We start from the raw sequence: 12,086 nt of genomic DNA, 5'->3' as shown, positions 1-12,086 counted from the left end.
ATCAACACAGCCTGCAGACACTCGATAGCAGAATGTTGGTTAAAGTGAAAGGTAGTGCTGGCTCAATGCACCATAAATAGGTCACTTTGTATTGTTATTATTATTCCCTTTAGGTGTATATGACTTTAAGGGAAGCTGAGGTCTCCAACAAGCATAGAGATTGGTGCCCTCCAGCACTGGGTGCATCATAAGGATTAGGCCTGTGTGAAGCTTGCAGGAGGCATGGGGTCCTCTGCACAGCTGCCTGGAGCTCTATTCCTACCTGTGTTCTCATTTTCCCTACGTCCCGGGTGCGCTCTTGGGTTCCTTGCATCTTGAGTCAGTCATCACAGGGGGGAGTGTTCCAACTGTGGCACTGCACTCCAAATTAAAGATGTCACTTTGTTGTAAACGTATTGGAGTTGTTCCAGTGTTGTGTGGGAGGAGGAAGGATGGCCAGGTGCTTATGGCTCGCACCACGGATCTGAGCTCCTGGGGTCTATTTCAGCCTCGATCACTGTGTGAACGAGGACAAGTCTTTTACTGGCTTTGTGCCTTGGTTTCACCATATGTAATTAGACAGTAATAGCACCTCCTGTGGGGCTATATTCATCTAGGTTTATAAACCCCTTTAAGTTCCATGGCCTGCAGCAACAATGGGAGAATGCAATATTGTTGTAGTCCAGAAAACCAGCTCTAAGCGAGAAGGCATGGGAGCTGGTGACCAACCTTCCTATCCTCAGACCTGGTGGGCCTGCGAGCACGTGCCATGCACAGTTCTTAGTAGTCCAGCCTTTGTAAGTTGGGCACAGCAGTGAGTCCATGGACATGTGTCTGTGCTTGTTTAGGGACTGTGCTTGCTCACCATACAGAGGCAGCTAACTAGGGGATTCCAGCATGAGCACAAGGGATGAAAATCCCCCAACAAACCCAGTGGCAAACCCACTAACAGCCACGACAAGAAGAGAAGGGTCTGTCCTACCTACCGAGCAGTGTCTGTGTGCTGCAGGGCTGCTGTCAAAGCTGGCAGCCTGCCCGTGCCAGCCTGCTGGCTGAGCTCGGCCAGAAAGCTGCTTACCCAAGACACTGGGTACAAGCCACCTTGTGCCAAAGCCATATTTTTAAGCTACTGCCGGTTGTAAATCATTCAAACAAACAGCCAACCATTAAAGCAACACAAAGCAGATTCGGGGGGAGGAGCAAGGTGCTTTGCTCGGATGCAGATTAACGTCATGGTTGGGCAGCATTTCTGCTAGCTGGAAGCAGTGATGGGGGTTGCTCTCCAGCTCATGGGAAATCAGCTGATACATGCCAACTGCCCCTCATCAGCTCAGGCAAAGCAAGGGCCTGCCTGGGAGCCCTGCATCCCATGCAAACCCTGAAACTTGGGGGCTGGCCAGAGACCGAGGGTAAGATCATCCTGGGCTTCTGCAAGCCCCTGCAGAGCAGAGATGACCTTGGGTGTTATGGTCACGCCAGAAAGGTCCCCACACTGTTAATCCCATGGATGTCAATGTGTCCACTTCCAGAGTGGGGCTCTGTCCAGTATTAAGAAACCCCAAATTTCATCAGAGGTTTGTAAATACTGGATCTGATTCTGCTCTCACTTACTCCAGTGCAGCTCCAGTGACTTCAGTTCATTCACCAGCGTGAGCAGAACTGGGCCATCATTTCATTGCTTCCTGGTTTTGTGTCAAGCATGAGATCCCAGTGTATGGAGAGGAAGGTTGTGGGCAGGGACCGCAGCATGTAGAGTTGCATAGTGTAACACCACCCTGCTGGGGCTGTCTACAGGGATCAGACTCTGGGCAGCTGGATTGAAAGAGCATGTGCTGCTACGGCTGGAACGAAAGAAGCAAAGCTGCCAGGGCCTGCAGTAAAAGGCTCTTCGGCCTGTGTGTGGGGACGAGCCACTAGAGAGGGACAAAGACCCACCCCGTTCTAGCCTGGGCATACTGGTCTGGGGTCATAGGATGGAGGGCATTTAAATGACCATGTAAAACTGAAGCTCTGCGCAACAGCCTCCAGATTATCCAATTTCAGGCCTGTGGAGCCTGATCCGGAGAGGTGCTGAGCATCTGGAACCCACATTGACATCGAGGGGCGTGCCAGGAGCTGAGCATCTCCCAGGAGCAGGCTCGCGACCACTCTGAGATTACGAATTTTCGCTTTGTAAGTGAATCCAGTGGTGAGGAGGGAGATCAGGCCTGGAGTCGGAAGCAGGCCCAGGCTGGACAGCAGTGGTGCAGGCTTCTCCATGCTTACCTGCCTGGGCAGGTTCACCTTTAGGTTGAAGAGAGGAACTTGGCCTCCATGATGCCCCCAGCCCAGGCTGGCAGCGGGGAATCACTGGGACCAGTTGTGGTGTGGGAACCAGGTTACTGAGAACTGTCCTGAGACACCAACACATTCCATGCAGGCCACTGCAAAGCTGCCACAGGAGAACAGCTTGTGGGCACTCCAGCCCACATGGGGTTTGAACCCACAGCCTCATTACTAAAGGCTGTATCTCCTAGGCATGAGGCACTTGCTCCCAGGTGGGGTTGTTCACATTCAGGAGTACCATCCATGCCTGCAGTGTAAACAGCCCTCACAGTGGACTGGCCACACAATAGCTGCTGCCTTTGCCAGTGCACTCACTGCAGTGCCAGCGTCTAATGCTCCGTAAAGCACTTGGAAATGCGTGGCATTTTGCAGGAGGTGCACAACCGTGCTCTCTGTGCTGGCCTCCTGGCGGTCCCTGTGTGGTAGGAGAAGTGTGGATTTTGATGCAGTAAAAGCACCGTGCTGGTCAGACAAGCCCTGTGGCACATCACCTGCCTTGATGAGAGTGCTGGAGGAAAAGCTTTATGGCCCTGCAGCATGAGCTCTGGATCCACAGTGTGCCATGGTATGATAGCAATACTCTCCGCTCCCTGAACTCTTCTCTCCTGAGGCTCTCCGGAGAGCGTTGGAAAGGGGAATGGAGGAAGTCTCCTTACACTCGTGGAAGGAAAGTGTGAATATCCCCATTTTTCAGATGGGTGAAGTTACAGGGTCTTCCAACACAGCAGTGAAGGAGCCTGGAATTTCTCTTGTGAGTCCCCTGCTCTATCCACTAGACTCTGGGATATTCTCTCACTGGGGGTCACAACGCAGCAAGCTACCCAATCCTTCCCAGATTGCTCAATGAAAGAGAGTCCCATAGGGATGGGAGGGAGCTCCTAAGGGGCTCCTGCTATGGAAGAGGGACCATGGATGGGATAGAACACATACCACTGCATTAGATCCCACTTCATTCCCCGTATCATGCTCAATGCAACAGTTCCATGCCCTTCAATGCATGCATCTTACAGTAACTAAAACCTACCTCAGTCCCTTCCTGTGCCCGCGGGGAATGCTAAGTGAGTTGTCTGTATCCTCATGGAGACTCGTAAAGCATTTTCTCCATAAATCATTCATCCGGTGCCAACCTTAGCAGAGCATGAGTGATATAAGCATGAACCCCAGGGCACCGGTTGAGCTGCTGTAACTTTGAATGGTCATTTATTGAAATGGGTGATTTGATGGATTTATCTTTCTTTTTTTTACTTTAAATATCAGCCATTTTGCTGTATTGGGCTGGTCGAGGTTTTCCTGACCATTTTTGTTAACTGGGATGAGGGCAGGAGTGTGAGCTAGTGGCTGGCGCACAGGACTGGGGTTTTTTGAGTTTTTGGTGGAAAAAATCAATATCTGAAGTACTTTGTCGAAAAGCTGAAATACTGTGATTCTGAAATGCCGACCTAGTGGCGCATGGGAATTGTAGTTCAGGTACTTCATGTCCCCATTCTCCTCTATAGGTTGGAATCCCTGGTTGAACTACCTGATGATGGGAGGGGAGGAGATCCATCATGGCAGTGGTGTAGCCGCAGGGCATCATGGGAAATGAAGTCCACCCATAGAAGAGAATGGGAATACAAGCATCCAAACTACCATTCCCATGAAGCAGTATGATGGCATTTCACAATTAAAATATTTTGGCTTTCTGGCGTTTATTTTTTTTAAATGAAAATTTGAATTTTTCTATGGAAAATAGACACTTTGTGAAAACTTTCACTACGTCGAAATCCCAATTCTGCATCAAAAAAGTTTCAACATAAAATTTCCCACCAGTTCTATTAATCACCTAACATTCACCCAGTAGGCTGAACCTTGTGAAAACTGGCCCCTTGTATGGATTGTGCCCTTTGACCCGCCTGGGAGCCATTCTCGGTTTCTCTGTATTCTCTGTTTCTCTCACCTTGTCCACTCCCCCCACATAAGGTCAGTGGATTGATTATTCACTTTTCTTTCACTTTCAGGCAATGAACAAGAAATTGACTGACAGGAAATGGAGGAGACACAGAAATGATGCCCCATGCCACAGACTAGCAGCCTGTCCTCTCGGACCATTGTAGCCTCCTGGGGGATGTCCTATGGGAGACACTGAACATCCCATCGCCGGTGCCACCATTGCTACATACCCTGGCCATGAAGGACAGCAGCTTCAGCCTGTTTTCTCTGTTTGCTTCACCATAACCATCTCCCCCACCAACACACACACACAGGGTAGATGCGACAGTGTCGCTATGTAGGGCTCGCTTCCTCACGGGGCTGGATACACTTTATTCCCAGGAGTTATTGTCTTCCTGGCCCAAGCAGCCCAAAGGGACCTGATTCTCCATTGTCCTGCACCTTGGGTGCTCACTTCTACCAGTGCAAAGTGGGTGCATAGTGCTCCCAATGGTGAGCATTTGCACTCACGCTGCCCTGGTGGAAATGACTGCACAAGATGCAGGGCAGTGGAGAGTTGGGCCCAGGATGTGAAGGGCCCTTTCCTGTAGGTGATTAACTTAGAGATCAGTGGGATTACTGCTGCTTTTAAAGTTAAGCAAGCGCTTAAGTGCTCTGCTGGATGGGTTGGAGGGCTCTGGCCCCTTGTGAGATTGAACCCTCCCTGCACAGGAGGTGCAGCCAGCAGAATCTGAGCAGCCAGGAGGGATGCAGTGGGGACTCTTGTCCTGTGTCAAACGTGTGTGTGGGCAGGTGGGGTGGGTGGTAGGGTGGGCAATATCGATGGTTAAGGGGATATTTGGTTATCAGTGCCCCATTACAGCACCAGCTCTTGGTGTCTTGGCCCTTGTAGCATGTGACTAACGTGAGAGCCAGCTCTATGGCTCCATGGATGTCCCTCCTCCCCACTCCCCACTTCCAGCCATCCTTCCCCCGCTCTCACCACAAAGCAGGCTCCACTTATTCCCACACCCCAAATTCAGCTTCTAAAGCAGGCGGACAGGGGGGAGGGGATGGGACCAGGTGTCCATGTCTTTCAGAAGATCCTAAAGACAGAGGCTCTAAGTATCCTTGTGCCCTCCTGTCTGTCTTTCCTGTCCTGCACCTGGTGCCTGATGCCTAACCACAACTGCTCTCCTCCATTCAACCAAGGGGAGCCTGCTGATCGTTGGACCATCCTCCCCCCAAGATGCCTTCATGGACAAGGTTCAACAACCTCCAAGAGGCAGGCCTGTGGAGGTGGACAGTGGGCCCAAGAAAGTCTTTGAAGCTCCTTGGAGATGGACAGTGGGTCCAGGTGGCTGTAGAGATGGGGAGTGGCCTAGTATGGTTGTAGAGGCTCTGTGAGGATGGAGCTCATAGACTTGAGTGGAAGTGGTCCATGCTCTTGGTCCTGGCTATGGCAGAGGCACAGCTCCAGAGAGCGTCTTGTTATCTTTAATGTTGTACCACTGTCACCAGCATGTGTCTTTTGCCTTAAGCCCCTGGAGCCAGATCTGTCCCTGGCTTAATTCCATTGAGGTTGGTGGAGTTACCCCAGGGGTGCGTTTGGCCCAGAGGATTTTGTGGGGCAGGAGAGGGAGAGGAAACTTCATAGATCTCACCCCCCTGCCTTGGCCTTGCTTTAACAAAGAGTCAGGAAGTATCTGTAACTGGATGTTGTGCCTGCTTGGGCCAACGGTGAGGAGGGGAACTTGCAGGTCAGATGTGACCCTCGGCTACTATCTCCCGAGCTGCTTGCATCCCTGCTGGAGAAGGGGACGGGCATGAGCAGAGGCAGAGATGGATTCTCCCACGGTTTTTGCATCCCTGGTTGGGAGGGATGATCCACAATTTTCTGCAACAAAGCTATTCCCATTTCCTGCTCTGTCCATCGGAAAGCCTTCCCTGTAGCCTGGTTCCAGGGCCAGAGAGGCCAACGGCACCACCTCAGCTCCCTGTGAGGAGCGCTGGGTCAGGCACCTCAGTGAAGTTAAATGGGAGTTCCCCCATGGCTGTAGCTCTAACACACTGGCCAGTGTGTTCCTGGGCATCTGGTAGCCATTTTGAAGCCAAGGTTTCCCATGAGCTGATGCCTCTAAAGTATGTGTTTGGAGCCAGCAATCCTGAGGTGAATGGAAAATACCTGACTGAGCAGCATGGTACCTGGCTGTGACCCTAAGCTTTTCCTATCAGAAAGCGAGAAGCAAGGGGAAGCTAGGCTGAGAGAATCCAATGGACCATGGAGGCCCACCTGCCTTCTCAGATCCACACATTGTTCATCTGAATCCAGAGGGAGGCCCCATGGTGGAGCAAAGCAGGGGATGGGTGCCAGGGCCTATCTGATGGACTAAAGGCTCTGGTTTCTGAGGCTACCATTGGCCCTCTCACCAGCACTAAAATCACTATGGGCTTCCCAGCTCTGTCGATGGGGGGTGGTGCGATTAACTTCACTGGGGATGCACTTGTATCCCAGTTGAGGGGCTATTATAGGGGGTGGTGGGGAGCACCTCCTATCATTAAGATTGCTGACACCTCCCTATATAAGACCCTGCTTTCATTTGTTTTATAGCTTTGCCAAGCTTTAGCTGTTTGGGCAGAGATTTTCCATGCCAGAGGTCTGCCTCAGGCTGAATGCATTTGGCAAATTTCAGCCAGAATGGCTTGGCCATTTCTGAGAAGGAGGCTAAGGGAAAGGACATTGTTTAGTCCACATTAAAAACAATTTGGGCACCCTTTTCTTTGAGCAGCTTTAGCACCCTGTTCTTTGGAGTGACACTTGAAATTTGGTGGGGGCATGACCTCTGTGTCAGATGTGCCTGTTGCCACCCTGGTGAAAATCTGCCCACATTTGCTCAAATTTCTTTTTAAAATTGCAGTTTGCATGTGCCCAGAGACTTCAGTTTTACCAGCAAAAATCTCTGATGATTCCATCCTCACTGAGCATGCTCAAGGCTCTCTCAGCTCTTAGCGCTGACCAGACTCTGCATGTGCCATCCCCAAAGAGCAGCTGTGCATGCTGCTGCTAGACTAGGGCTGCTGGGATAAAGCTGGGCTTGCCCTATGATTGCTGTTCTAGGCCAGGTGTGGCTAGGCACTAGAGCTGAGAGCAGAGAGGCTGTCTCTCCTGTGCTCTCAGGGCCCCCTTGCCTTGCTGGGATCCAGGCACTCTGGGGGAGAAAGCTGTCTGATGTGAGTGCAGAGGGGACAAAAGGTGGATCAGGACAAGGGAAGGAGTGGTGAATCTAGTGAGCCTGGGGTTGCAGGGGGGAGGGATGCTGGGACTAGCAGGATAAGGAGGCTGGGACTGGCAACTGGGGGAGGGACTGGGAACCAGGGAGAGAAATGGGACAGGACTGGGAGCCAGTTGGCTGGGGTGGGTGGGGGACTGACACTGGCTGGACAGTGAGATTGGGATTAGGGACCAGTGGTGGGGGACAAAGGAGGAGGACAACTGAGAAGGAGTTGGGATGTGGGAGGAGAATTGGGACTGCTTGGGCAAAGAGACAGGGCAAGGAGGGTGGGAAGGGGAGACTGAATTTAAATGAGCAGCCCAGGGAGGGAGATTAGGAGTGGGAGCCTGTGGGGGTGGGAAGAAGAGGGATCTCAGATGTGGAACTGGGAGAGGGAACTGGCTGGGAGAGGAGTTGGGGCAAAATGGGGAGAATTGTGATGGGGTGTGAGTGAGATTTGGGAGAGAGTTTGGTATTTGGAGAGCAAGCGGGGGGGTGGAGTGGGGGAGAGGGAGACTAATGCAGGCTGGACAAGGAGATGGGCTGGGATGAGAAGCCTGAGCAGTAAAGGCGACAGGGTAGGCCAGGAGAATGGGACTGGAACAAGGAACCAGGGCTGGGACAGAGACAGAAATAGGTTGTTGGGGAGAAGGGATCAAGCTTGGGAGCAATGATGGGAAGAATCATAGAATCATAGAATATCAGGGTTGGAAGGGACCCCAGAAGGTCATCTAGTCCAACCCCCTGCTCGAAGCAGGACCAATTCCCAGTTAAATCATCCTAGCCAGGGCTTTGTCTGTGCCACTAGAGCCCATGCCCTCCAGAGCTGGATTGGAACCCAACTGAGGCTCATTCCTCTGCCGTCAGCAAGCATCTGGCAAAGTGTGGATCTCATCCCCCTCTGAGCCACATAGAGGATGACAACCCACTACTGTTACCAGTTACTCCATGAGCTCCAGTGGCAGAGGTCTGTGGGGTGAATCTAACAGTTCCAGCCCTGCTGCTGATGCATATAGGTGTCAATATGCCACACAAAGGAATTCCTGATCTTTCAGTTTATTTTTTTAAAACTTTGGAAAATATGTGACCCCCTTGTGCATGTGTATTATGGTACAGTGTTTAATGACATGGTCACATACTGTTGTTTCCACAGGATCCCTTCCTGTTTCAGTGCACTGGCTAGACCTACTCTAGGAATTATAGAATCATAGAATATCAGGGTTGGAAGGGACCTCAGGAGGTCATCTAGTGCAACCCCCTGCTCAAAGCAGGACCAATCCCCAATTAAATCATCTCAGCCAGGGCTTTGTCAAGCCTGACTCAAAAAACCTCTAAGGAAGGAGGTTCCACTACCTCCCTAGGTAACCAGTCCAGTGCTTCACCATCCTCCTTGTGAAAAAGTTTTTCCTAATATTCAACCTAAACCTCCCCCACTGCAACTTGAGACCATTACTCCTTGTTCTGTCATCAGCTACCACTGAGAACAGTCTAGATCCATCCTCTCTGGACCCCCCTTCAGGTAGTTGAAAGCAGCTATCAAATCCCCCCCTCATTCTTCTCTTCTGCAAACTAAATGAATGAAGTCTGCAGGACCCTGTCTCGTTTGTTGCTGAGGAACGGAGCTTCAAGAAGAGAAAGGCATGGGTCTCATGGGAAAGGCAGTTGAATGCTGCCCTGGACAAGTGGATTCTATTCCTGTTCCTGAGGCTGAGTCCCTGTGTGATGCTGGGCAAGTCAAACCAAGTCTTAACAGGGGACCACTGACTGTGTTCCTCATTTTGGGGGTGCCTGACTGGAGACCCTGCGTGGAAGTGTTGAGCACGCCCTGCTGCAGCCGGTCAGTGAGAACTGTGATTGAATATAGAAAGTGCTATATAATGCTTGTCAGGCCCTAGGTGCCTCGTATTGGGCACCAAAATTAGTAGATACTTTTGACCTTAATCTCTTTGTGCCTCAGCTGTCCACCTGTAAAATGTGGATAATATCTCTCATCTCTCCAAGATGCTGGGGACGGGGGATTCGTTAATTTTGGTGAAGCACTTCGCTACTCTAATGATGAGTACGGGAGAAAAGCCCATGAGGAAATGAATAATTCTGTCTCAGAGCAGGGTTTGAATAGTGGGCAGTAGATGGGGCATAGGGGCCTCACATGGAACAATGAGGCGAAAACAAAATATTGACTAACTGCCCATTAAGGGAACAGAGTCCACCGTGCATCGTGATGGAAAAAACAGTATGAGATTGTGTAATTAAAGACTGTGTCATAAAGCGTACGCACCAGGGACCGAATTTAGATGGCCATGGTGGCCTTAATTCTGACATTTCCTAACTTTTGATGGCTTGACTTTGCAATCTAAATAGCTTCCTTTTAATGTAGCTTTTGTGCATAACAAAGACCTGTGCAGGCCATGGAATGTTTGAGTTAAAGGGCCTAAGACGGAATGTTCTGGCCCATAAAAGGAGCAGAGCCATTTAAGCTGTGCTCACAGCACCAGCGGAAACATAAAGGGACAGACCAAAGTCAGGGAGATGCCAGCATTGTCCAGCCAGCCTACCTTATGCACATTTTCTGATCCCTGGCTGCCTTCTTCACCCTCCATCCCTGCTTCTCACACTCAGGCCCAACCGTGTTGCATTCAGACATCCTCAGCACTCGTCTCTGGCCCCACTCAGGCAGGGAGATACCATTGTGCTAGAATCAAGGTCTGATTTGGTATTTTTTTTAATTACTTAAATTCTGGAAGCTGGAGTATTTTGTGCCTTGACACATTTTGGGGGGAATAAATGCTTGGTTCTTTTTGACAAAATTCCTGGGGTCTGGTGTGGTTTGTAGTATGGTTTGGTGTGCAGGCCCAGCAGTCCTCGTTGGCATGAGGAGAGAACATCAGCCGTAGAAAGACCTGAGTTGTAACTCAGTAGCTGGGGGATATGTATTTTCCTATGATCTACTGGGGGTTCTAGGAGAATCCAGCTGCCTGCTAGGGCCCTGCCAGAACCTGTGGACTTCCCCACCCTGGAGAACCTGGGACTCCTCTGTCAGCCCTATGTTAGGGAGAGGGGTGCGGGTCTAGATCTCTGGCTAGACCAAGAGGAGTCCCTGATGTCCTCATCCCATGGTAGGACTCCTTGCCAGATGTGAACGGCGTGCAGACGTAGCCCTTTAGAGGCAGCCTCCACCCACATCCACTGTCAGGGATCCTCAGCTGCCCCATCCCAGCTGTTGGGGACTCTCCAGCTCCAGTGGGTATTGGAGAGGCTAAAACTCCTTCCATTCAAACCTGCTGTGAGGGGTTCCCATATTAGAGGCACGGGCTCCTGCAAACGAGAGAGCCAGGTCACAGAAGAACTTCCCGCTTTCTGGAGCTGGGTGTAAAGAGGGGTCTTAGGTGTTACTACATTGCACAGTTCTGTCAGTAGTCAAGGCTGGAGCCATGTGGGGTTGTTTCCATCCTGCGTTCAACCTCAAGCCACTCTCCCCAGTCATTGTCCCAGCATACAAGAGGTACTCAGGGGCAGCACACACAAGTGCTAACCAGGCCCTGTGCACCCAGCCTGCAAAAGCTATCTCAGGTTCTCCTGTGGTGATGTCTTGCCCCTGGGAAGGTGCTGGGATTCATGCTGTGTCACTGAAGGGTTTGTACTCTGGCCATGAAGCCAACTTTTCAAGTGTTGAGGTCATGGGGGGCAGGTGGAGAGTGTATGGTTTAAAGATATCTGACATTTACAAATGATACGGCTAGATTCTCACTGGAAAGTATTAAGGGAGACTATGTTAGGCTGGGGAGGACGCTTAAGGAAATTGAGGCTCAGGTGATCTTTAGTGGGATTTTGCCTGTTCCTAGAGAAGGGCAACAAAGGTGTGACAAGATTATGACTATCAATAGATGGCTTAGGCAGTGGTGCTATAAGGAGGGCTTTGGGATGTATGGCCATTGGGAGGCATTCATGGATAGAGGACAGTTCTCTCGGGATGGACTTCATCTGAGTAGGGAAGGAAATAGACTTCTAGGATGGAGGCTGGCACAACTGATTAAGAGAGCTTTAAACTAGGAATTTGGGGGAGATGGTTGGGAGATGTCCAGGTAATCTCCACGCCAGAATTTAGCATAGAGTGGAAAAAAAATGAAGTAAGAGTGGATACAGCTGTAGGTAGGAGGAAGGGCAGTGTAGATACAAGTCTAATAGGTTATACTGGTAGTAAAATAACCGTGCCTAATAGGGTACAGAATGTGAGTGAGGCCAAACAGCAAAAATTAAGATGTTTGTACACTAATGCAAGGAGCCTAGGTAACAAAATGGAGGAACTAGAGTTACTGGTGCAGGAAGTGAAACCAGATATTATAGGTATAACAGAGACCTGGTGGAATAGTAGTCATGACTGGGCTACAGGTATTGAAGGGTATGTGCTGTTTAGGAAAGACCAAAATAAAGGTAAAGGTGGTGGAGTAGCACTGTATATCAATGATGAGATAGAATGTAAAGAAATAAGAAGCGATGAAATGGATATGACTGAGTCTGTCTGGGCAATAATTAAATTGGGGAAGAAAACTATAAGAGCTTCCCCTAGGATAGTGCTTGGGGTGTGCTATAGACCACCGGGAT

The 12,086-nt window shown here is 50.4% G+C and overlaps 1 protein-coding gene across 4 annotated transcripts in view; it reads left to right on the top strand.

The window, feature by feature from the left end:
• Positions 1 to 10,291, top strand: part of CD276 (CD276 molecule) — a 100,809-nt gene extending 90,518 nt beyond the window's left edge. For 3 of the 4 annotated variants that reach the window (XM_073363089.1, XM_073363087.1, XM_073363086.1), the window contains one exon: positions 4,302 to 10,291. In XM_073363089.1, the coding sequence (XP_073219190.1) occupies positions 4,302 to 4,324 (23 nt within the window). In that variant the 3' untranslated portion in view covers positions 4,325 to 10,291. Of the gene's footprint in view, positions 1 to 3,800; positions 4,275 to 4,301 lie in introns of those variants that run through there. The other variant, XM_073363085.1, reaches the window with a different exon arrangement.
• Positions 10,292 to 12,086: the final 1,795 nt, after the last annotated feature.

Source organism: Lepidochelys kempii, chromosome 10, assembly GCF_965140265.1.
Source record: "Lepidochelys kempii isolate rLepKem1 chromosome 10, rLepKem1.hap2, whole genome shotgun sequence".
NCBI classification, from domain to species: domain Eukaryota; kingdom Metazoa; phylum Chordata; order Testudines; family Cheloniidae; genus Lepidochelys; species Lepidochelys kempii.
Note: the sequence above shows the minus strand (reverse complement) of the source record. Positions and strands in the feature narration are given on the sequence as shown.